The 25,809-nt window shown below is 49.9% G+C and overlaps 1 protein-coding gene across 4 annotated transcripts in view; it reads left to right on the top strand.

The window, feature by feature from the left end:
* The first annotated feature begins 1,250 nt into the window (after window positions 1–1,250).
* CHFR (checkpoint with forkhead and ring finger domains) overlaps window positions 1,251–25,809 on the top strand; it is a 208,099-nt gene continuing 183,540 nt past the window's right edge. For 3 of the 4 annotated variants that reach the window (XR_015300869.1, XM_086942736.1, XM_086942735.1), the window contains exons 1-2: window positions 1,253–1,331; window positions 3,269–3,392. Coding sequence is in view for 2 of the 4 variants with exons in the window: in XM_086942736.1 (XP_086798862.1) it covers window positions 3,281–3,392 (112 nt within the window). In the remaining 2 variants the exon portion in view is untranslated. Of the gene's footprint in view, window positions 1,332–3,268; window positions 3,393–25,809 lie in introns of all 4 variants that reach the window. The other variant, XR_015300868.1, reaches the window with a different exon arrangement.

Genomic DNA, 25,809 nt, shown 5'->3' with positions numbered 1-25,809 from the left:
ATGGTGGAGATACTTCTTAGGAAGACTCCACGCACTGGCACATTTAATCCTTCCTTTTAAAAATGCTTATGTAGGGATGTCACCTTAGTGCTATAATAGGGAAAGATGTATGCTTTTCACTCACCAACACTCATTTCAAGGACATTTGGACTCATGCTTCCTGGTTTTCTGTATCTTACTTCTTTAACTAACTAATTGTGTTGTTTATGCTAAACCAAGTGGATGAGCAGATTTGGCTCATTCTTATTCCTTTGTATTTCTATATCCTCGTGTTAAGGTGTCTCTATGTTCAGTTATTTTTGGCTTTCAAATAAACCAACAAACCATAAGTAGTTGTCTGTGGGTTATTATGTATAAAGGAGAATTATTGGCTAATTGCTTTCCTAAAGACTGTCCCCCCCTACTCCTTACACTCTCATGCTGCGAAATAGAACAACGGAGTGTTACTCTAGAACAGGTCTAGAACTTATGGGGCCCTGCCCTTTTAACAGCTATGTAAGTGGAGTAATCTTTTAACTTTCTGTTTTTTCTCATGTCTGAGGTTCGATCACCTGATGTTTAATGACCTTCACAAGGAGGTAAGGGAACAATAATAATGAAAAATACCTATAGTAACTGGGCATTCAATGAACTGAAAGCCTCCATCCCTCTCTTACTTCAACTGACTAACTCTGACAGTAAACCTGAACTCCTCCATGATGGCCTCCTCATTGGGTCACATAAGATATTATTTTCTCGGTTTGTCCTTTTTCTATCTCAACCATTTGTAGTCTACATTCGAAATATGTCCCTCTTCACGCCCAGGCGAGTGGAAAAGTCGTCACGTGTTCCCTATAGAAATTTCTTTCTTGCTCCATCTTGGGCTTCAAACGAACGACGGTCACATTCGCACGGTCTTGTATCCACTTTGCTCACGGACAACGCTTTCAAAACGATAACAATATTCCATTGTGTGATACTGGTTATAATATTAGTTTTGTTATTAGGTGAAATACTGAAGTACAAAAACAAATATTTCATCGATACCGTTATCACTAACTCAAATATATTTATTTTAAAGATTTCTGATAAATTATAACATCTTATAGGTAATGTTTTATAGTATTTTGATATCTTAATCGATCCCTATTTCATTCACTACAAATGGCACCGTTTAAAGATGGCCGCCAGCTCGCCCAGTGCCCTGAGGAGGTCTGTCCCGTTTCTATGATACCGCCTGCGCCTGTCTCCCGGGAGACGCGCCGGATGCCACGCCTCTGCCTGCCCTGGACACGCCTCTCGGATCAGCTGCTGGATGTTGCTCTGACGGGAAGTGTTGGGGTACGGCGGGGGTAAGTAGAGCTGCACCGGGGGCTGTTGAGGGAGACATAGAATGCCCAGTCGGGCGGCTGCTCCCGTAGCCCCAGGGGCTCTGACATGGGTGTCCTGTGCCCCCGCTGAGGGTGCTTCATTTCTGTGACATGCCCCAAAACCTGGGCCCATAGCTGGGGTACTTCTCCCTGATGCCCCTGGGGTGGGAGTAGGGCTTCGACCTCTTGGGTCCTGCCTGCTTCAGATCTGGACCCCCAGTGGAGGCTGCAGCAGCAGCACCCAGACAAAGCTGCGGATCTTGGCCTTGGTTGGTGATGCTCATGCCCCTGGTCTTTGCTGGGAGATGCCCAGGCCATGTCACCCTGCCGGGGGTGGTCCAGCCTGGCTCCTGATGAGACCTTACCCTGCTCTGACTCAGAGTTTCCAGCTCTGTCATGGAGGGTTATCCCACCCTTGCTTCTTGTAGGTGAATTACCATGCCCTGCCTCCTTGCTTGCGGGGGTGTTATTTTTTTTATTCCTTCCTGCTGATGATGGCTCAATGTTGGGGGACGAGGGGTGTCGGTGGTGGCAACTATTCTGCCTCTTGCACATGAAGTATCATTCTCTAGCTCCTCGAATTGGCATTCTCAACCTGGCTAATTTTAGTAGGGTTATCCTTCCCTGGTCCCCTGCTGGCGGTACGATCCAGTTCAGAAGGATATGGGGATCCTGGGCTTATTTCTGAGCCCTTGCATCACTTTTGCGCTGCGTCACTTTTTGTGACGCACCATCAGGGTTATATATGCGCCATGTTGCGTCATATTTACAAAGTGACTCATCTAGGTAGTTGCATCACTTTGTAAACCCCTGCACCACATTTTACCTGCGCAGGTATAATGTATGCAGGGTGGGCGTTCTGACGCAATTAATCCTCGTAGAAGTGACGCAGTGAAATCTATGAGATATCACTGCATCCCTTCTAGGACGCAAATGCGTCAATATCTTACGCCTGCCTCACAGCAGGCGTAGGACTGACGCAGGCACATTTGCAATGGGACTTGTCCATGTGAAATGACCCATTGACGGAGTTGTGTCACTTTCGTGACACACTCCAGCAATGCGTTATTTTTGCACCTACAGATATGTCAGCAATACTGACGTATCTGTAACTCCTTGCGACCTGATGCGTCATACTGTAAATATGACGCATCCAGCATGCCGCAAGGAGGGCGCAATGAAAAGTGACGCGTCGTTGTTTTCACTCCTTGAAGTTACATCAGGCCATTACTTTGAGATGATCAGCTGTGGGCCCTTCTGCCAGCTTGCACCCCATCCTCCACTCGAGGAGCGCCAGCTCTGGCTCTCTACTGGAAATGTGCTGTCCTTGGTTCTATCTAGACGGGTGATTGGGCTTTGAATGGAAGAGGATTCGGGAATGGTGGAGTGTACTGGACCAATGCCCCTCCTGACAGTGTGTGAGTTCGCCGGATTGGTCTCCCTTCTAGGCAGTGCACTGTCACATTTTGGTAGTTGTCTCTGAACATGCTTGGCGGAAGGGGCAGTCTGACCTGGGCTCCCTCTAAAAGCAACTTTAGACGCTTCTTGCAGAGAGTTATCTCTGGTGGATGTTCTGTCTCTGTGTGCCCTCTGCAATTTGCCCTGGGTCCTGTTGCTGGTGCTCCTGGATTTCATTTCCCATTGAATGTTTTGGCGCACACCCCTGCCTTCTAAATTTTAGCACAATAAGGCTCCCACTTTTTTTGTTCTTTCGTTGTGCTTTCATTCAAAGTCATGACCTAGGATTTTTGTAGTAACCAGGGTCAAGCAAGTGGGCAGTCACTACATGCCAAATTACATCTTGTACACCTGTAAGCTAGCAGCAGTCCCTTCCATCCTTCATCTACCCACTGTGCTGACCGAGAATAGAATATTTTGCCAGCAAATGAGCCTTTCTCTGTCTGTATTTCTCTTTTTAGATGTGAATTCAGATGGAAGGCTCGGAGGAGACTAAAGCATGGGGAAAACTCCGCCGTCTCGGAGGGGAATCAGAACCAGATGTCCTCCTTTGTAAAAGGGAGTGGACCATTGGCAGAAAAAAAGGTAAGAAGAACTAGCATGGCAAGCAAGTCTCTGCATCACAGAATAATTGCTTCATCTTTTCCCATGATGGATTAGATCCTTGTGCTATCCGTTAGTGTAAGGCAATAATGTGTTTGGTATATAGAGTAGGTAGTAATGCATAGGTCTGGCTTCTCACCTTTTGGACTTTCTGCAGCTATGGACAGTCATTTGTTTAGACCCCCTATGCATGCGTTCAATTCATGTACTATATTGATTGACTTAGTGGGGCCAGAACGGTATTTGTTCATGGGGCAAGGTCGCCTTTAGTACTGCTGCGGGGACAGTAATTTGTTTAGACCCCCTATGCATGCGTTCAATTCATGTACTATATTGATTGACTTAGTGGGGCCAGAACGGTATTTGTTCTTGGGGCAAGGTCGCCTTTAGTACTGCTGCGGGGACATGGTCCTAGAGTAGCCTTACTTAGCAAAGTACCTTAGTTTAAGAAGCATGCATTCAGGCCCTTTTTGCTTGCTGCTAGGCAATTTCATTTCTCATGGAGTTCCAGAAATATGGGCCCAGCACTCTGATGAATAATTACTATTTTCTCAAATCAGTTTATCAGAATTATATTGCTTAATTTGAGGTTGCGGCTTTGGGTACAATGAGATGTTATTGTCTGAAGATATTTTGGATTGAGCCTCCCCCCACTGCCTCTATTGCTTTGAAAATGCTTTAGAGAATCTTCTTCTTCTTTTTTTTTTTTTGCAACCACAGGAAGGTAGTGCAATTCGTTGAGTGCCACAAGATGTGGACTGATTTCTTTACATCCAAGCAGTGTATATTTAGCATTTTTTTTTTTAGGCATCTAAATTTCACTTTTAGTGGCCCTGGCATTGAAAAAGTTGCATTAATCTAGCTAGAGTAATACCAAAAGTCTTATAGGTTTGAATCAGCGAGTTCATATGTGAGAGAGGATCCTGTTCAGCATCATGAGTTGGTGTTTTTTAGGTCTGGATTATCAGATAGCGTAAGATGTCTGGTTGCGGAAGGCCTATTGTGCGCTCACCAAGTACTTTCTGTTCCAGCCCATTGTTTACCAGTGTTTTGCTTTATTGTCACTCTCATTTGCTTACTTCTTGTGCAATGGCTTTCCTTGTCACAGCTTGTCCGTCTGGTGTTTGTCCTTCTCCTGGAGCATAGACCCATTACTGTCACTTTCATTGGCTGCTTACTTTCAGGGAACTTTTCTTTTCTTTTCTATTTGGTTAAACACAATGTTTTTCTAGCTTGCCTATTCAAATATCTCTCCCCTCTCATGTGCTTCTCTCTCCTGTGTACTTCTACCCCCGTACTCCATGTTGCTCGCTCTCACTTATTTGCAACTTCCCTGCTTTACCCTCGTACTTGGATGCTTCTCCCTTGCCCCTGTTTTGCTCTCACTGACTCTTACTTGTGCTTCTCTGCCCCTGCCACAGTCGTCTCTTCATGTCCTTCTCTCACATCCCTGTAACGCGGTATCCCTCATGTGATGTTTTCCCCTCTTCTTGTACCTCAACACATAATCCTTTTTTAAAATGTTGTGCTAAAAAGAAGATTTTTTTAAATTTACTGATCTAAGTGGTGTCTTCCATTGAAAATCAAAACGCATTTGCAGTATTCTGTTGTTGCACTTGTGTTAACCACGCATGCTTTTGCTAGTGGAATGAGTTGACCGCCAGTCGTTGTTGTTTCATTGTGCCCATTTTTTTTCTTTTGCCAATGCTGTAGATCATGAAAAGCTTATTTTGCTCCCGCCCGATGTGCTACAGCATCGACAAGCTATTGGTAACGCTTTATGTCCCGAAGCCGAGGTCTATTGGCTTTGCCAATGCATGTTATTTTTACTCCTTCTGAGATCTGGTTTGCAAAGGGGAGCTTGGGGGAATATTACATCCCAAGATTTTTTTGTACCTACTTTGGAGAAGGTGATGGCGTGCTACGTCTCTGCCCATGACAAGGGCATTTTGTCTATAATGGGTTCTCCATTGACAAGTATTTTAGTCTTGTTGAAATTCAGGCACACATAAATCATCTCTGTTATCCTTTTGTGTGGTGTTTTGCTTATGTTTCACTTTATTCCCCTATCACATGGAGGTGAATAATCGGTGCATGTTTGAAATTGAAGTTGATAATGTGTGATTATCAAGGCATTTGGAAATGGGGAGCTGTGGATAGGCTAGAGTGACTATCTCCCTCAAGGTCATTAAGGACACTGCTTTCACTTCTGTGTGATAGCCTAATGCATTCTGGGTGTTGTAGTCATGTTTTGTTTTCATTGAACTAATCAGACTAACACACCTGCAATCAATGATTTGTAGGTGAACATTTCAGGACTGGAGACACTGTCTAGAATATGCAGGAGTGAGGTGGCTGACCTAGACTAGGGGGACACTCCATCTAATGGAATTTGTCGCCACTGGCAGACCCAACTCTTGTCTGTTGGCACTGATATTATAGAAATGATCCGGGCCATGGTAGGGTGATGGCCATCTCCTTTTTCCATTAGCACTAAAAGGTTTCATAGTAACTGTGTTGTATGCCATAGAGAGGTCAAGTAGAATGAGTATTTCCAGTTGACCCTAATTCATAGGCTAGGGCAGTTCTTCCCTGATGTTCGTAGCTCTTTGCCGCATGAAGCCTGTTTGTTTAACTCAAATTTTGGAAACTGGCATGTGGTCTCACCCTCCATGATCTTCATCTGGCGAAGAAAGTTGAAACTGAGCTGGTAGTTCATTTAATTTTGTGGTCAGAGGTTGTTTTATTTAAGAGTGGCGTTATGATCAGCTAGTCATTAACATGTTATGGTAGATGAGTACAAGCTACTACTAAGAACTTGGGCGTGGGGTGTGATGAGGTCGGTGATGATGTTGGTGAAAGGAGCGCGGGGGCCAGGCGGTCTGTAGACAAGGTTTCCACGGAGAGTCATTTTGGGTTGATCTGGATCTAGAAGTGGAGATGTTCCACGGGGCGGGGTGGGGGTGGAGGGGGTGAGTTGTCGTCCAGGTCTGTGGCTGTCATGCAGAGGGAGCTTTTGTGGATGATGACGATGCCTCCTCCTGGGCGGGTGGGGTAGTTTTATCTCAGCATCTTGTATCTGTCGGGGATGGCAGTTGCGATGTCCGGTGCGGAGTTGATGTTGGTACAGGTCTGTGTGAGGAGGCAACGTCGGGCGTGTGAGTGTTACGGAGGTCCCAGATTGGTCCCAGATTTCTATTGCATGTCTGTGCAGGGAGCGCACGTTGAGGAGGATGCAGTTCATTGGTTTGTGTGTGCTGTCGTCCGGTGACTTGGAGCTATTACGGGGTTCCGGAGGTGGGTGAAGGTGCAGCAGCAATGTTGACTGAGATTGGGCCTTGGATGTTGCTTGGTGTCGAGAGCTGGCAGTTGCGTTCGGGGTTGAGAGTGTGGAGGGTGCTGGGGTTGTAATGGCGGAGGTCTCGAGCACCTACCTGGCACAGAAGCTCCGGGCTCAGAGGGCAGTCCCTCAGCAGTGGAGCTGCGTGCGGGAGAGCAGTGACACTGACCAGGGAGGTAAATAAATAGATAAAAAATAAGCATTTGCAGTGCAATAGGTCTTGCATTACTGAAAAGTTGTGCTATTGGCGTTGCAAATGATAATGTTTGTAATTTTTTTTGTTTGGTTAAAAAAATATTACAGCAATTTCAAAAACTTACCGTAAGTTGCAATAGACTTCATAGGAAGCTCTGTTTTACTGTTGAATAAAAGGATGCATTATAGACCTGCGAGAATTGTTTTGGCGTTCGGCGGTTAGATGTATGTGACCTCTCAGGCTTTGGTTCATGCTGGGGCGAGGCCTTGCAGCATGAGCAATGCAGGCACGCCTGGATGGAAGGGGCGAGACATCACCACCTGTAAAACTGAAATCCCTCGTCTCTTGGGAAACCTTAGACAGCGCCCCTTGGAAGAATGTTATATGCACAAGACCTACTTGGTGCAGGGCCAGTCGTTTGAGTGCTTCAGTTAGGCTAATAACGCGAGAGGCCCTGATCTGTCATCAAAGCAATGACTGTGAGCTGGACAGAGAGAAACTGAAAGTTAGAAAGTCCCTCCACCTCCCTTTCTATAAATAGCAACCTACCATTGATTTGGTTTCAGGATAAAATACTTTCTCACCAAGGTGTAGCCAAAAAAAAAGAGCATTGTCAAAGCCAATAGGTTGTCCCTATGCGAGAGCTGTAGGCTTTGTCAATGTTTTTTTACATGCAAAAAAATCGATATTGTTTAGTAAACACTAAATTACAGGGCAGTTCACAATGATTCCACAAGTCCTCAGGCACCAGGTACCAGCATGCATGTGCTTGCTGTCAGGGCATTGTTAGTGTTTTCGGGGGAGACTCATTTTAAGTTCATAGCGCTCCACTTGTTTGCAGGGGCATTTCATCAGTCGAAGTTCCTTTGTGTACCAACTGGCCTGCGATATAGATCTTCTTATATTTGTGTGTTTTAGGGGAGTCAGGAGGTGATCCAACTCTTGAAATGCTTGATGGCTATGGGGAGGCTATTGATCTGTTTGGGTCGGTGGGTGCCAAGAGCGCTTTTCCAGTCCTTGTCAGTGATGTTTCAATTTCGGCAGGCAGGTCTGGTGGTGGTGGTGGCGGTGGTGGTGGAGGTGTGTGTGCATTGGTCCCAGATCTGGCAGGCTACTAACATCTCCCAACAGTGATAACTTGTGAGGGGTGGGGGTTAATAGGATTGATACTTGCAGGGTATATTGGTAGCCCTTCAAAAAGGATACCTCCATTTTGTGCAGCACAGATAATGTAGTCTAATGGTCTTCACCATTCAATGGTCCAAGTCACATGGGAAACTCTTTTTGTGCTTGTCTCTTAGTAATATCTATATCTAATCTATCTCTCTCTCTCTCTCTCTCTTCCTCTTCCTCTCCCCCCCCTCTCTCTCTCTCTCTTCTCTCTCCCCCTCTCTTCTATCTCTCTCTCCTCTCTCTCTCTCTCTCCTTCTCTCTCTCTCCTCTCTCTCTCTCTCTCTCTCTCTCACTCTCTCTCTCTCTCTCTCTCTCTCTTCTCTCTCTCTCTCTCTCTCTCTCTCTCCCTCCTCTCTCCCTCTCTCTCTTCCCCTCCCCTCCCCTCCTCTCTCTCTTCCCTCCCTCTCGCTCTCTCTCTTTCCTCCCCTCTCTCTCTCTCTCTCTTCCCTCCCCCCTCTCTCTCTCTCTCTCTTCTTCCCTCCCCCCTCTCTCTCTCTCTCTCTCTCTCTCTCTCTCTCTCTCTCTCTCTCTCTCTCTCTCTCTCTCTCTCTCTCTCTCTCTCTCTCTCTCTCCCTCCTCTCTCTCTCTTCCCTCCTCTCTCTCTCTCTCTTCCTCCTCTCTCTCTCTCTCTTCCCTCCTCTCTCTCTCTCTCTCTTCCCTCCCCCCCTCTCTCTCTTCCCTCCCCCCCTCTCTCTCTCTCTCTTCCCTCCCCCCCCTCTCTCTCTCTCTCTCTCTCTCTCTCTCTTCCCTCCCCCCCCTCTCTCTCTCTCTCTCTCTCTCTCTCTCTCTCTCTCTCTCTCTCTCTCTCTCTCTCTCTCTCTCTCTCTCTCTCTCTCTCTCTCTCTCTCTCTCTCTTCCCTCCTCTCTCTCTCTTCCCTCCTCTCTCTCTCTCTTCCCTCCTCTCTCTCTCTCTTCCCTCCTCTCTCTCTCTCTTCCCTCCCCCCCTCTCTCTCTCCCCTCCCTCTCTCTCTTCCCTCCCCTCTCTCTCTCTTCCCTCCTCTCTCTCTCCCCCTCTCTCTCTCTCTCTCTCTCTCTCTCTTCCCCTCTCTCTCTCTCTCTTCCCTCCTCTCTCTCTCTCTCTTCCTTCCCCCCTCTCTCTCTTCCCTCCTCTCTCTCTCTCTCTCTCTATCTCTCTGTCTCCCCTCTCTCTCTCGCTCTCTCTCTCTCTGTCTCCCCTCTCTCTCTCTCGCTCTCTCTCTCTCTTCCCTCCTCTCTCTCTCTTCCCTCCTCTCTCTCTCTCCCTTTTTCTCTCTTTCCCTCTTTCTCTCCCTTTCTTTCTCCCTTTCTCTCTTTCTTCTTTGCAAACTATGCTCAGGACGTTTGTCCCAACAGCAACTTCTGACTGTTGCTTTGCTACACACCCCATGATGTAATGAACTTGGGACAAGCCATCAATTCTGAAAGGTCATGGTACCGCTCCTCCTGCCCCATTAGAAGACTTTTCTCTTATATCTATTACTTTAATTTACACCCTCTATTGTTGGGATTTCCATCACACGGTGCCTTTATAACGCCAATAGACTTAAATGTGCTACTGTTCCTGCCTTCACAGTGTGGCCTACACTCTTAGATGCAAGCTTGATTTCCATCTGACCTACTGATATCAGTCTCTGTCCTCAGTTACTACACCTTAGACATTTACATCCAACTCCCTTGAATCTACGTGTGACACTCCCTACATCACACCATGTTATTGACTCTGACTGGCCTTCCTATCTAATTATTTCCCTCCAATACATGTTCCCACCCATGCTTGGTCATTCACCTTTTTGGGTAGAGCCTAGGCAGTTCTTGTGCTGTCTCTTTGAGAAATGTTGTATTCAGGTTTGTGCAAAAGAAACAATTGATGGACGGAATGCTGACAATGCAGACACGCACCCCCAGTCACAAGGATCTGGGTTAAATCGATCATTCTTTTGCTCACCACACCACCCCAGTTTGGACCCAGCCATATGCAAATCAGTCTTGACCCTGTTCCTTTTGGGAACAGTCCAGCCCGAACTGCCAAGCCAGGTCCTCCTTGGACCGGAAACAAGCATCCTAGGACCTGTTTAAGGGTATCACCCTTCATCAGCCAGGCTAGCTTGAATCCAGCGGTGTAGTGAGCACGGGACCCACGTCTGGGCATACCCTTCCCACTTAGGGCGACATATGCAAAAGAAACAATTTATGGATGGAATGCTAACAACGCAGACATTCACCCCCAGTCACAAGGATCTGGGTTAAATCCATCATTCTTTTGCTCACCACACCACCCCAGTTTGGACCCAGCCATATGCAAATCAGTCTTGACCCTGTTCCTTGTGGGAACAGTCCAGCCCAAACTGCCAAGCCAGGTCCTCCCTGGACCGGAAACAAGCATCCTAGGACCTGTTTAAGGGTATCACCCTTCATCCGCCAGGCTAGCTTGAATCCAGCGGTGTAGTGAGCACGGGACCACCTCTGGGCATACCCTTCCCACTTAGGGCGACATATGCAAAAGAAACAATTGATGGACGGAATTCTGACAATGCAGGCATTCACCCAGAGTCACCAGGATCTGGGTTAAATCCATCATTCTTTTGCTCACCACACCACCCCAGTTTGGACCCAGCCATATGCAAATCAGTCTTGACCCTATTCATTGTGGGAACATTCTAGCCCCAACTGCCAAGCTAGGTCCTCCCTGGACCGGAAACGAGCATCCTGGGACCAGTTTCAGGTTACCTTGAATCCAGTGGTTCGTTGCCCCTCCATGTCCCTCCTTTCTCTATTTAGTTACCGCCCATGGTGCAGCACCTAAGTACCCAGTAGCTTTCCACTGGAGAGCTTTTCTGTTAGTTCAGGAATTATTTTCTTTTACTTTCCTTCTCATGTTACTAATGCAGTTTTGGCGTTGCATCCCCTGTGGGTTGCCTTCCTTCCCTTCCACCAATACCACCCGCCTGTTACATGCCTTGGCTCTGAGTGGTTGGGTCGACAGGGCAGAGAGGAAAGGCGGTCAACCACTCGTTGGCTGCTTGTCATTCAATGTTGTTAAGTTTGCAGCCCGGAGCTCAGCGGTACTACTTTGTGGCAGGGCCAGGGGTGTGCGGCAGTCTCGGAGTGCCCATGGGCAATCTGTGCGGGGAGGTGGGTGCCGCATCGCAGCCCAGTGAGCTGGTCGTGCATATCTTCTTCTTCCTGTGTGCACTCGTCGGACTTCGGGCCTCGGCCGCCTGTTCGCGCTGACTGAACTATCTCTTCTGACCCGAATAGCAGCTCAGCTTGATTCAGGCGAAGCAGCTGTCCTTTTCACACACAAACCAAATTGGCTTCTCAATCCGGTCACCGAAGCCATCATCAACATCCTGATGTGCCCTCCGCAACAGGGGAAACCTGCAGAACCAACGTCCTTTACAGTTAATCCAAGACACACTGACAGACTCCAAAGAGGAAGGCAGAATAGATTGCTGAAACCAGACCACCGTTCCCCTACGCTTGACGGTGCAAGAGGAGCCATGTCCTCTGCCGCGGCCATATTAAGGACGGCCAAAAATCAACATTCTGTAATCCGTGGTTGTACATTATTAACATTCTGGATGCTTTGTCCTACAGTTGCAACCTCACATTTTGCCACCCTAGGCTCTCACTGTACTTGCTGGTTTTACCCGCTAGAACAGGCTGTCAATTATGAACAATAAGCACATAGGTCGGTAGCACAATGGCGAACATGGTAGTCAGGCAATGTGTTGCAGTAGTTTCTTCTTGACACTCACGGTCGGCACCTTATTTTAGTTTCAGTTGCCGACTTCCTGGCTTCAGTTTTGGGAATGCGACCATTATGTTTTGTTGCATGCTCGTAATTCTTGTTCTGGTCCCCTCATACAAAGCATTTCAGTTAGGGTCTTACAGTGAAGCCTGAATGTCCTCTATTTTCGGCACAAAATCTGATTCGCGTTACTGAATTGCCTGCATGGAAATTAATTCCACGTAGTCCATTGATGGGCGCCACATTTTCACCCAGTTCTGGAAGAGTGTCTCATGCAGTCTGTCTTTTGTTTTGCTACTCTTGTCTGTGCTGGTTGGTATTTCGCTTGAATGTGCAGCTGTATGTTCAATTGGTACCTTCGCAATGGGTGCAGACCTTGGTAGGTGATGTCCCTTAGTATCCCCAGCCAGAACATGCTTTTCCTGTGAAGTATATAGATTATATTTGAACTCCGACCCGAAGGCGCAGTTGGCTCTCTGAGTGTGTATATAGAAAGTGGGGTAAGTTGTCAAAGTTTGCTAAGCACCAACAGAAATACTCGTCTTGTCCAACTGCCAGACTGGGGTAAATTAAGTAGTAGCCGCCTCACCTAAAGACGTATTTACAATGCAGCCCTATTCTTGCCACCTAGGTAATCAACATTCAGAAAACTGTAAAAACTTTAGGAGCAGGTAAACCCTTCAATAAAAACACCCGAAACCCTCCATGGTATCACACTTTCAGGGCAAACCCAAGCGAACCCACCCTGAGCAGCAATTCCACATTCGAGGAAGTAGTTCACACCTTTAAAATCAGAAAAAGTCCATAAGTGGTAAGCATTTCCCAGGAGCCAGCAAATACAGAGCAGCTATCTTTTAGGAAACAGCCCCAGCTGAGTGAAGATTCCAACCTATCAAGCAGCAGCTTCCAACCTTTTAGCGAATAGCCCCACATAGAAACAGCAGCCCTAGACATTTATTGTCCTCTCAAAAGCATCACCACTCTCTAAAGCAAAATCTGGGAGCTTGGGTAATGTGCTGCGTACTTTAGTGCTGATCCATGTCGTTTGAGCATTTCGTAGAGCTGCAGTTGGTGTTGGTCATGCGCCTCTGTTGTAAGTACCCTGTTCAGCGGTTGTGGTATCCTAGGTCTAATGAAATGGTGCTTATCTTTCCCAGGCACCTGCACTTGGGAATTATTCACTGACATGCCCCAGGTTGTAGTTTCAGAGTGGTAGATCACATTTGCCCTGGAATCCCAATTTGCCCAGAATACAAGAGGCTTTGTCCAAGAATCAAGCGCTGTTAATTAGAAAGCACAGTGCTCCCCTCTACTGGGACAGCCCCCCAACTTGTAGTATACCCGTGTTTAGTCCATGGATGTCGGTGGTCTACAAAGAGTGCAGCGTCGCATGACTTCAGTGCGCAAAAGGAGCCTCCCACCCGGTCATAGTTGCCTTACACCTGACCGCATGAATAAAAAGGTCTGCTTGGAGAAGATGATTCTCCGTGCCAAGTCAACGGGCAGGGGGCTAGTGTTTAATCCAGGATAGAGGGAGCAGAAGAGATGGCTACATGTGTACTGCAAAAGTATTTTAAACCTCTCACCGCATTCTGCCATTCCCTCTCCATTAGCCCTACCTGATTTTTGCTGATTCTTTTATTTAATTTTTGACAAATTTCATTCATATTCCTTACCAGCTCTTCCCTCTTCTCTTTCGTCCTCATTACCTACTCCGCCTTTGACTATATTCTAATGTGCTTCGTTCTGTTCTATCTTTCTAGTGCTAATTAAGGTCCTACAGAAGCTACAAATGGTACAGCATGCTGCAGCACGGTTAGTGCTAAAGTGGCCTAGGAGGTCATCTGCATCTGCAGCTCTAGATATTCTCCATTGGCTGCCAATTCATAAATGTGCCATTTTCAAGGTCCTCATTATCAAAAGATTTAAGCGTTATACACCCTCCCGAAGTCTAAGATCATCAAATGCCAATCTGCTGAAAAGGCCTGCTTTCAGATTGGCATCGAAGGGAGGAAAGTCGCTCACAGTGATAGGCTCAAAGGCATGGAATAAACTTCCTCTACAGCTCCGCCATATCACTTCCGAGTACCTTATTAGGAATGCCCTAAAAACCTGGATCTTCAGTGCATCTGACACTCTCTGCAAAACTCTGATCTGATTCCCTGTTCTTACAGTTAGCAGTTAAACAGTTCTTCACTTCCGTCTCTGGGTTCTGCTCAGCGCCATGATGCTCCGTGGAGTGACAGCTGCGCTCTATAAATGTGCAATTACATTACATTATATTGTCTCTCACTTCTTTCTTTCTCCTCTGATCCTTCTAATTCTACCTTGTATCTTCCTTTAACATTTCCCTTTTATCTGGCATTTCTAAACTCTTTCATGCATCTGTTTTAAAGAAATCATCACTTTTCCTATTTTCCCCTTCATTCCATCTCCAATCTTGCCTCTCCCATGCCCGCGAAAGCTAGCAGAAAGCACTGTATATAACGAAAGTTCATATTTTCTGACTTTAATACAGTCCTTAACATAGTACACAATAGGAACGTTTTTGACACTTAAAAACAGTATCATACAATTCAATGGTTTTTAAGTTATCATAATCCTAACAGTGAAATTCTGGATCTGGCCAACAGGCCGCGTGAAGGTGTTTGTACCAGGCCCGTAAGCCACTGAACTGTGTCCATGAATACGAGTTGTGAAGTGCAGGACACATAAAGACCTCTGCAACAACCTTAGAAACATCCTGAGCTTTCCAAATAAAATTTGCCTGCAGGTGGCATGTACTAGTGTGCAGAAAGCTAATTATCATTGCTACTCAACTGCTGGACTGCCCTTCTCCGCTGTGCCTTGTTTCTTCTGGCTTTTCCCCTTGTTGTTGCTTCTTCCTGTATGGGCCGGGATGCCCGCCACCCCTTCCACCACCAATCCCAATGGGAGGAGACAGACACAGTTTGAACTTTTGGAAGGCGGGGGGGCCTCACGACCCCCCCGGCCGTATTTATTAAAATATGAAACAAAATTTAAAACTTTAAATTAAAAACGTTTCATGTATCATGTACAAATTCAACTTCCATTACATTTGATGAAGACGGGTATTCAGGCTAACCTTAACAAATCTCTAATACAAAGATTTCCTAACCGAGTCTAACATCATGACAAATGCATTATATATGAATTTGTACATCCTAACGTTAGGGGCCAACGGCAAGGTCTTAACCGGTGTCAGATCCCTTTCATCAAATTCCCGCCCTCACGTGTGAGTGGCGCATACGCAGAGAACGTTACCCTCGTAGCCAACTGTAACTTCCCTTGTCGTGGGGGCCCCCTTTCACTCGACGCCATCTTATGGTCGTCTGAGTTCCCGTGCGGGGTATCCGCAAGAAGGACAGCGTGGACTCCCCCCCCCCCCCCCCCTTTCCCCGCACTCTCTTCCGCCGTAGCGGATATCCGGCCCCCGGGAAATTCTGGGGAGGGGCATATAGCCGTCTTCCCCCTGGGAGGGGCCTATGGCCGTCTTCCCCTGGGCGACCCATCCGTAATGGGTTCCGCCCCCCCCCCGTGGGAGGGTCCAATGGCCGCCTCCCCCCGGGCGCTCCCATCCATAATGGGTGGCGCCCCCCCTAGGGACCTTGAAATCACTGCTCACCGATCATGACCTTACCGCCACATGCCAGATAGTTGACCGACTATCTGGCCCCCCCACACCTCCTATAGGTCATGTTTTCTCAACCCCGCTAGCCAAGCTATCATGTCTCCTATAAATAAGTCATTCCCCGCCCTGGACAGATGTACCCCATCCTCAGAATAACAGTGATCCCCCCATATGCACCCATGTGATATGCTTTGAAGATGAGCAGAGCGAAACAATTTCTCCATTTTATTGTTGACCCTCTTTACCGAATGGTTCGACGCTGTCGGGGACAAACCGCCCCGCCATACCCTCCTTGGAACCATGTGAGACCAGGCTATTGTACATCCCGGGACCCTTTTTGCTAACCAGCTAACAGCAGAAAGTATGCATTCAACTAAAACTCGTCTGCCCAGTCTTACCAAGTCATTGCCCCCAATGTGCACTATGACTACAGATGGCGGTGACCTGTGCCGCCCTAGTAATTCTTCCACAAAACTTTGCAGTCGGTCAATACACAGGCCGCCCTTCCCATAGAAGGACAGCCTGAACCCATATTCCTCAGATTTGTGGATCGCATCACCTGTCTTGAATATGTCCCCGGCACGCCTCACGTATGAGTGGCCCATGACCCAGACCACACGTCTTCCATTCCTTTCTCCTGAAGTGGTGGTTATCTGATGCTGGGCCGGTCCCAATTTCCGCCCTGCGTCACAGGCTCGTGAAACTGTAATCCAAACAAAAGACAACAAGCGTGAGTGCATTTAATCAGCAACTTACAACATGTGCAGACGCACGTACCTCTTTAAACAGTTCGAAGACCAGCGGCCTAACTGCTTAACATTGTCTGCCTGCAGACCTTGAGCCGTAGCTTCTGTAGCGGCCCCTATCCTGAATGAATGGGTCCCAAAATCACTCGGGTTCAAGCCCGCAGCTGCAATCGTAATTGCCAGCACCCTCTGAAACTGAAACCTTGTCAACGGGGTGCCGTCCGTATGTCGTAGCAAGGCCCCCCCCCACGTTGTCAACCTTTGTTTTAGGTAGGCCTCAACATGCCTGACTGAACAACCGGGACTACCTGGTGCGCGCTGCAACACAACGCTATTCCCCTGGGCCTCCTGGTCCGTCTTCGACCTGGCTATCGAGATCAGCAAAGAATCCCCCCTCACTTGGATGTGATCCCTGCGCAGACCTCCTTCCGTATCCCTTTTGTTGGCAGCAACTAGTTCGCTCACCCGCAGGGCCCCATAGAATGCCAATGCGAACGCTGCCCGGAATAGTATAACCTCGCTAGGTGAGGAGCATGTCTCTCCTAGTTTAGCCAGCAAGGAGGTCAACTTGTCAAACCCTATTGGGTGCCTGTTATCCTTTCTGCACCCTTCTAAGCGCCGCCAGCCGCGCAGAGCCCTCCTGACTAGAAAGGAGTCTGTTTGGTCCCTGATCCTATGGAGCTGAGCCACAAATGATATGGCGGCCTTATACCGACTTGCGGTTGCCGCCGACCGGCCTTCCTCATGAATTGCCACTAAAAATCGGACAAAGGACTCCTCCTGACCCCATTTATGCTCCCCTGCCGGGCCCAAAAAGGCGCAGTACGAGCGGAACGCCCCTTCATAAGCTTTCCTTGTCCTGGGCGCTAAACTGGCTGCCACGAGGTTTTGTAGTCCGGGGCGCCGATTTGCCATAGTGCTTCGGGAAATGGCGCTGCCACTAGCTCCGCTGAGGGTAAACAATCCCTGAAAGCCTGCATTTTGAAACGAGAGAGCGCATCAGCTGCATTATTCAGTACACCCGGGACATGTTTTGCCCTGAATTGTACGTTTAATCTCAAGCATTTCAACACAATTTCTTTCAACAATCGCAATATCCATTTGCAGCTTGCTGCCTGCTGATTAATGCACTCAACCACAGTCATATTATCGGACCAAAATACCACCGAGCGGTCCCTGAATTCCTCCGGCCACGCCGACAGAGCCACCCAGATGGGGAAGAGCTCTAGGAAGCCAATGTTATTCGTCAAACCGCTTGCCTCCCACCATGCTGGCCATCTTAGGGCCGACCACTGGTTTCCGAGGATCGCGCCAAACCCCACTCTGCCCGCCGAGTCGGTCCATAAGCCTAGTTCCGCCGAGGAGGCCGGGGGTTTGCTCCAGACCACTCGGCCGTTGAAGTCCGCCAGGAATGCCAGCCAGATAAGCATGTCCTGGCGAACCTCCGCCGACAGTCTCGTGCGATGGTGCCCTTCCTTGAGGCCTACCATGGACTGGGCAATGGATCGTGAGAAAGGGCGAGCCATCGGTATCACCCTTAATGCAAAGTTAAGCTGACCCACTGCTTGCTGTAATTGGTGCAACGTCACTTTCTCGTTCCGTAGACACTGCAACAAGGAAGCCCTGAATTTGGCGATCTTTTCTGCCGGTAAGCGGAAGCAACCCTCCACGGAGTCTAGTTCAATGCCCAAAAACTCCAGGGAGGTAGTCGGCCCCACTGTCTTACCTGGGGCCAGCGGTACCCCGAAACCCCGCATGAGCACGCAGAAGTCCTGCAATGCCCGTGCACAGTCCCGAGTGCCCGCTGGGCCGAGAAAGAGGAAATCATCCAGATAATGCATCACATGTTGGTGCCCTGTGGCCTTTGAGAACACCCACTCCAGAAACGAGCTAAACATTTCAAAATAGGCACACGAAATTGAACAACCCATCGGCATGCACATATCCATGTAGTATTTCCCCTGAAACGTAAAACCCAGCAAGCGCGGATCCCGGGAATGTACCGGAAGCAACCTAAACGCAGACTCAATATCCGACTTTGCTAACAATGCACCGGGGCCTAAGCGATTCAACAATACCACCGCGTCATCGAAAGATGCATATTTTACATTGCATATGTCGGGGTCGATCGCCTCGTTGACGGACGCCCCCTTCGGTGCCGACAAATTATGGATGAGCCTGTACTCTCCCGGGTCCTTTTTAGGGACCACCCCTAATGGGGTCACAAAAAGGTCCTGCAACCCGCCCCAGGCTAACCTCCTTAGTGATCTTTTTGGTGGCAACCGCCGGGTTGTGCTGAACGGACAGTTGGTTCTTACATGAGGGGGCCCCCCGAAAATCGCCCGCGGGATCCTGAAGCCATGTGAGAAGCCATCTCGCAGGATCCCAGCGGACGCATGATCAGAGTATCTGTTCAGCCATGGGGTCAAAGCCAAGATATCTATGGGCGAAGGTGTGGACTTCCGGGGCACCGCATCAATCCTGCTTGGTACCCCCTTTACCTCCGGTCCCATTGGTTCTGGATCGGCAGCTAGTTTCAGGGTGTGAGGTGTTACCACAACTGGACCACGCATGCCTGAACTTACACGTTCCCTGCGGCCTGCCACACGTCCCCTTATTGAAGCCCCAACACACCCCTCGCTTACCTCCGTTCCCGCCCGATCTAGGCTGAGACTCCCCCCCCATAGCTTGGCTGAAAGTGCTGCGACTGTTTCTGTGGAAAGGCCCTGGAGCCGTTTGTGCTCGACCCTGAACCACCCGCTGAACCCGGCAAGAGCTGTGCATGCCAAGATACCGTATTTAAGCAATCCCACGTCAATGCTTCATTAAACTCTTTTGCCTTTCTAAACGCCATGTCGTACCCTTTCCATTCTTCTCCTCCATACTTCTCATGGAAGCTTGTGATCCTGCTCTGGTAACAAGCCAGGTCACTCAACACTTCTGGTGTACGCTCAGCGATAATCGCTACAAAAATAGAAAAGGCCCTGATCCAATTCATCATCGACTCCTCGACCCTGAATTCTGCAATTTTTGCCCGCCATACACTGGGGTGCCATATATCCTTCTGAGTCTTGGCATATTCTAACTCTCGATGATCAGTTAACAATGAAAACATATTAATGTAATTATTGGACCACACCATCTCTTTAGTAGCCATGGGAATATGTTGCGCCAAGCTTTCCCGCCTTGAGGGTACCGCGCCCTCACTCATCATTGGGAGTGATCTCTTACCGGCCTCCGCCGCACCTCCCGCCGTGTCCGTCGACTTGTTCTGGTTTTCGACAGCGACCACCTGCGGCACCTGTGGAGAGATAGAAGGCACGATCGCCGCCCCCACGCCCCTTGTCTGCCTTAACTGTTCAATAATCAGTCTAGCTTCTTCGGCTGGATCTTCTACAGATGCGGATCCCCCCGCCCCCTTCTTCAACCCGGGTAACACAGCCGCCAACTGAAGCGCTAATTCAGGAGGCATCTGGTTGTCATCCAGCGGTGTGATAACCACAGGGATTGGCAATCCTCCAACCGGTGTGGGTACCGGGCTGGACGCTGGTGCTACTGGGACCGGTGGGACTTCCATCGGGACTGGAGCCTCGCTAGGACCCGCTTTCCCCTTCTTCCTTTTCCCCTTATCCCCCCCTGGGGTGATGTTTGGCAAAGCAGGCCCTACGATCCTCTTAGGTCGCCCGAGGGCCCCGCTTGGGCCTACACTTGTTTCCTGAGGGCCGCTAAGCCGCGACCCAGCTGGTCTACTTTACCGAACTTCCTGTCCATCGCCGACACTTGGTTCACCAATGTGCGCAGCATACGTTCCATCTCGGAGCTCTTTCCAGTCTTCTTACCAGGCATGTCCGCGTTCAACGTTAGCTCAGCCTGTCCTCCCGAAGTGACTTGGATTCCAGCTACGCCTTGACGACTGAAACAGAAAAACAACGATTATACATTAAAAAAACTGCAGCTTGTTCCCTTGAGGGCTCACGAGCGACGAGTGGTGCAGCCTTCAGAGCGCAGGAACAAGAGGACGCTTCCCTAGATTCCCGCGCCTTTTATCCAGCAGCGGGAAGGCGGGGGCCATGCTCCTAACCCTCCCATAGGTACACGGACTTTCGGGCGGGTGTTTAGGACAACCCTTTTAGGCGGAGGGGGCGTGCTCCGACCACGCCGCTATGGGCATACCGGCCGGGACACGCCCCCCGCCCGCAATGGTTTCCCGGGGGATCGGGGCACCCATCCATATGTTCGGGGTGACCGAGTGGTCTCCCCTTTCCATTTGCTTGCACATGCCCGCCTCCAGTTGTTGTTTGCCACCCGCCCCTACCTCCAGCTCCTTGTTGCTTACTCCCACCCGTTGTCGTTGCTTTCCCACCGCACCCCACACCCCACATCCCCATTGTTGTCTGTAATGCCAACAGAGTTTTACAATCTGGGATGGCACAAACTAAAGCGTTCCGTTCCGAACAATCTGCTTCTCGTACCTGGCACATTTGTCTTTTTCAGGAGAGCTGCCAGCATGCCTGTGACACCCTCCCACAACCCCTCTATCAGAAGCGCCATCAGTTGCAAACCCTGCAGGCCTTCGGAGCACTGACAACGTTTTTTACATCAATACCGAAGCGTTAATCGTTAGATTTCCCTCGAATGTCCAGTGTAACCTGCGGGAAACACTTGTAAAATAACACCACTCATTCAGGGGCTACAGCAACCGAACTAGCAGTTTGTGATTAGGACTTTTTTTAGTCGGGTGTCAATCTCCAGAACAAATATGAGCAGTGACTGTTGTTAAAAGCATTCCGTGCAGGGATCTGTCTTTGATGCGCTCCAGGATGGTCATTACTTCAAAGTAAAGCTCATCCTTTCATCATCAGGATAAAAAGCCTTGTTGAATAATTTACAGGCAAAGTTTGGAATGCAGGAGCTGTCACTGCTCCTGCCACAAAACCAAATTACCTGGATACAACTCTGACAGGGAGTGCCACGGCAGGACGTGCACAATTGCTGCTTGTTGCTCAACTTCGCTTTGTTTTGTGGGCAGCAGATCAGACCCCGTGCAGCGCACTATTGCTGCTGTTCAGTGCATGGGGATGTGGGAGGGCACTGACTGCCTGCAGCACAGCCCATAAGGGCACAAATATACTCTGCCCAGTCCAACCCACATAATTCCACTACACACCACATAGATAACACTCCATAACACATGGGTAAAAGACATTGTAGTTTACAACGCCAATAGGTCCAACTCGAGCAAATGAGAGACCGATTGCATTTCCAATTGTTGTTAAGTCTTGCCTGCAGACCGCTTCAGCTTGTTTGCAGTAAGAACATATTCGTAGAATGGGCTTTGGACCATCCCATTGTTCACAGGTACATGGCTTTGTTCTCTGTCTCAGGTGTCCTCTCTTGATTTGCCTTCTGACTCTTGTATTTTCGGTCTTTCGGTCTCCTGATAGGATGAGCTGAAGCCTTCCACTGCTAACTTGAGGGTTTGTTGCAATTTTCACTCACACACGCAGCGGTAGAGAGAGCGACCCTTGACCCTGTCACCAGGGAGGTCGCTCCCCCCACCGCCGCACAGCCCCCCCGTGTGCCCTGTGCCCCGCTGCTGCTCCCGCTCGTATCTGGAGTGTGCCTCTTTTTAGGTTTGTGCCTGCTTCCTCCTCTGCCATTACCATGTAATCTGTGCTGTTGTTCCTTTTTTCTTGTATTTCTTGCTGCCTTGCCCACTTTATTTTGTATCCCTCTTGTGCCTTCTGTGACCCCCCGCTCGCCCACTCACCCCTCCGTGTTTCCTGCCGTTGTGCCAGTGCGGCCCGCCCCCATGTATTCCCATTGGCCACCCCACTACCGCCTCCCAGCTGCTCCTCCCTCCCACATCCCCTCATATGGAGGCTGCGCAGCGGGCACGGCTAAGGCAAGCCCTTCTGCGCCCGGGCCGCGCCCAGCACCAGGACACCTGGAACCCGGAGACACCACAACGCCCGACTGCACTACGACGCCAGCACCCTCCACGCACTCAACCCCGGCCGAGAACACACCTGCTACCGGGCAACCCCAAAGCGCACCCAAGGACCCTTCACCTGTCGGATCTGCAACTTCACCAGCATCCGGCCAGCCAAACGGCCCACCAAGGAACCCAACTACCTCAGATGCATCCTCCTCAACACCCGCTCCACCCGCAAACACGCCGTTGAGCTCTGGGACCTCTTCGACTCTACCTCCCCTGACGTCGCCTTCCTGACAGAGACCTGGCTGAACCCTGTCTCCACACCCGACATCGCCATTGCCATCCCGGAAAGATACAAGATCACGCGCAGGGACCCCACCAACGGAACAGGAGGAGGAATGGCCATCGTCCACAGGAACACCCTCAGAGTATCGACCAACACTGACGACAACCTCGTCACCACCGAACACATGCACTTCCAGATCCACACCGATACCAACACCACCCTCAGAGGAACCCTCATCTACAGACCCCCCGGACACCGACTATAGTTCAGCGACTCCATCGCCTACTTTGTCAGCACGCACGCCCTCCCTTCCATGAACTACATCCTCCTAGGAGACCTGAGCTTTCATCTCGAGAACAACACCAACTCCACCGCCCTGCTCGACAACCTCGCCAACCTTGGACTCAGACAGCTCGTGACAACACCCACCCACACCGCCGGCCACGCGCTCGACTCCATCTTCACCACACGTACCCACGTCTCCTACAACAGCACCACTGAATCCCGCTGGACCGACAACCACTGCATCCACTTCACTTTCAGGAAGCCCACCACGCACCACCGCACCCAACTGCTGCCCCGACGATGCTGGAGCAAAGTCACCGAGGACCAGCTCACCACCACCCTAGCCCAGAACACACCCGCTGACTCCACCGACCTCGACACCGCCGCCCACAACCCCACACAATGGATCGACGACTGCGCCAACACCCTCGCCCCGCTCAAGACACCCTCCAACAGCCACATCAGCAAGACAGCCACCTGGTTCACCGAAGGACTCCAGGCCTCCAAAAGAATATGCCGAAAACTGGAGAAGTACTGGCTCCGCGAACGATCACCAGACAGCTAAACAGCCCACAAGAACGCCACCCGCAGCCATCACCAACTCATCAGAGCCTCCAAAAGAGCCTCTTTCAAGGACCGCCTTGACGACAACGCACACAATAGTAAGGAGCTCTTCAACATCGTGAAGGAACTCTCCAACCCCAGCTCCAACGCTAACGACATCCTGCCTTCGCAAGACCCATGCGACTCACTGGCTACCTTCTTCCACCGCAAGATCACCGACATCCACGACAGCTTCAACGCCACGACTGCACTGACGACTACCGCCCCCCACCACACGCACCAACCATCTACTCTCCTGGACAAGCGTCGGCGACAAGGACACCAGCGAGATCATGAAGACCATCCACTCCTGCTCACCACTAGACCCATGCCCCCACCACATCTTCAACAAAGCCAGCGCATCCATCACACCCCCTCTCAGCAAGGTCATCAACATCTCCTTCAAGACAACAACCTTTCCGGAAAGCTGGAAACACGCCGAGATCAACGCCTTACTCAAGAAACCAAAGGCGGACCCCAAGGCCCTCAAGAACATCCGGCCCATCTTCCTGCTCCCATTTCTGGCTAAGGTCACTGAGAAAATCGCCAACAAACAGCTGACCCGCTACCTCGAAGACAACAACATCCTGGACCCATCCCAGTCCGGTTTCCGCAGCAACCACAGCACCGAAACCGCCCTCATCGCCGCCACAGATGACATCAGGACCCTGCTAGACAACAGATAAACAGCAGCCCTCATCCTCCTGTACCTGTCAGCCGCCTTCTACGCGGTCTGCCACCGCACCCTATGCACGCGCATACACGACGTTGGAATCCGAGAGAAGGCCCTGGACCGGACCACATCCTTTCTCTCGGGCAGAACTCAGAGCGCCTGCCTCCCCCTTCCACTCCAATGCCACCAAGATCATCTGCGGAGTACCCCAGGGCTCGTCCCTCAGCCCGGTGGTGTTCAATATCTACATGGCACCCCTCGCCCACATCGCCCGTCAACACGACCTCAACATCATCTCCTACACCGACGACACCCAGCTGATCATCACCCTCACCAAAGACCCCCACATAGCCAAAACCAACCTCCACGAAGGAATGAAGGCCGTCGCCGGCTGGATGAGGAACAGCCGACTGAAACTGAACTCGGACAAGACGGAGGTCCTCATCCCTGGGTCCACCCCTTCGGCCTGGGACGACTCCTAGTGGCCGACCACACTGGGAACTGCTCAGACAACCACAGACCACTTACGCAACCTAGGGGTCATCCTCGACTCCAACCTCACCATGACTAAGCAGGTCAACACTGTCTCCTCCTCCTGCTTCAACATCCTCTGAATGCTACGTAGGATCTTCAAGTGGATCCCCACTGAAACAAGAAGAACAGTCACCCAGGCCCTCCTCACCAGCAGGCTAGACTATGGTAACGCCCTCTACGCAGGAACATCGGCCAAGCTCCTGAGACAGCTGCAACGCATCCAGAACACCTCTGCACGTCTGATCCTCAACATCCACCGCAGCAGTCACATCACTCCCCACCTGAGAGACCTACACTGGCTCCCCGTCAACAAGAGAATAACCTTCAAGCTCCTCATCCACGCACACAAAGCCCTCCACAACACCGGCCCAACGTACCTCAACAGACGACTCAGCTTCTACTCCCCCACCGCAAGCTCCGCTCTGCCGCCCTCGCCGCTGTCCCCCGCCGCTGTCCCCTGCATCCGAAAAACAACAGCAGGAGCCAGATCCTTCTCCCACCTCGCCCCAAGACCTGGAACACCCTCCCCATCCACCTACGGCAGACCCACGACCTACTGGTCTTTAGAAGAAAACTGAAGAGCTGGCTCTTCGATCAGTAGCAGCTCCCCCCCTTGCCCCCCCTCCAGCGCCTTGAGACCCTCACGGGTATGTTGTGCGCTCTACAAGTGACTGATTGATTGATTGATTGATTGATTGACTCACTCTCCTACTTCCTCCTCTACCTCCCAGCAGGATCTCTTTTTACTTCCCTCTCCCACTTCCCAAAGCTCCCGCTTTAAATATTAAATTGTTTATTTGATATGAGGTCCCAGGTACTGCAGAGTGATTGTTTACCATGTTGGAACGGCAAGTGGAATATGACAAAGTGACCACTAAGCATGATGTATGCACATACATCACAACATCATGTGTATGGTACAATTTCTTTCTTACAACCCATTGCAAGGCTGTCGGCCATGTGTGCGCAGTGTCATGAGACTTGAGAATAGCAAGAAGAAAAGCATTGGCAAAGCCAATAGCTTTACCTATTTAAGCATAGACCTATTAGCTTTGCCAGCAAACATGGTGCTGGTATTATAACAGTTGCATGGTGGGGGGCATTGGTTCTTATTCCTTCATCCTGAATATTCTGCTTGCATTGCTTTAGATTTAAACGCCCACAGCACTTGTAAGTTCTACATTAATATCTAGAAATAAAAATGCATTTGAAAGGACCATTGTGTTAATGTTAATTGTCATCT

This window comes from Lissotriton vulgaris, chromosome 11, assembly GCF_964263255.1.
Source record: "Lissotriton vulgaris chromosome 11, aLisVul1.2, whole genome shotgun sequence".
In the NCBI taxonomy this organism is placed as follows: Eukaryota; Metazoa; Chordata; class Amphibia; order Caudata; family Salamandridae; genus Lissotriton; species Lissotriton vulgaris.
The sequence above is the reverse complement of the archived record's forward strand: the minus strand, read 5'-3'. Positions and strand labels throughout refer to the sequence as shown.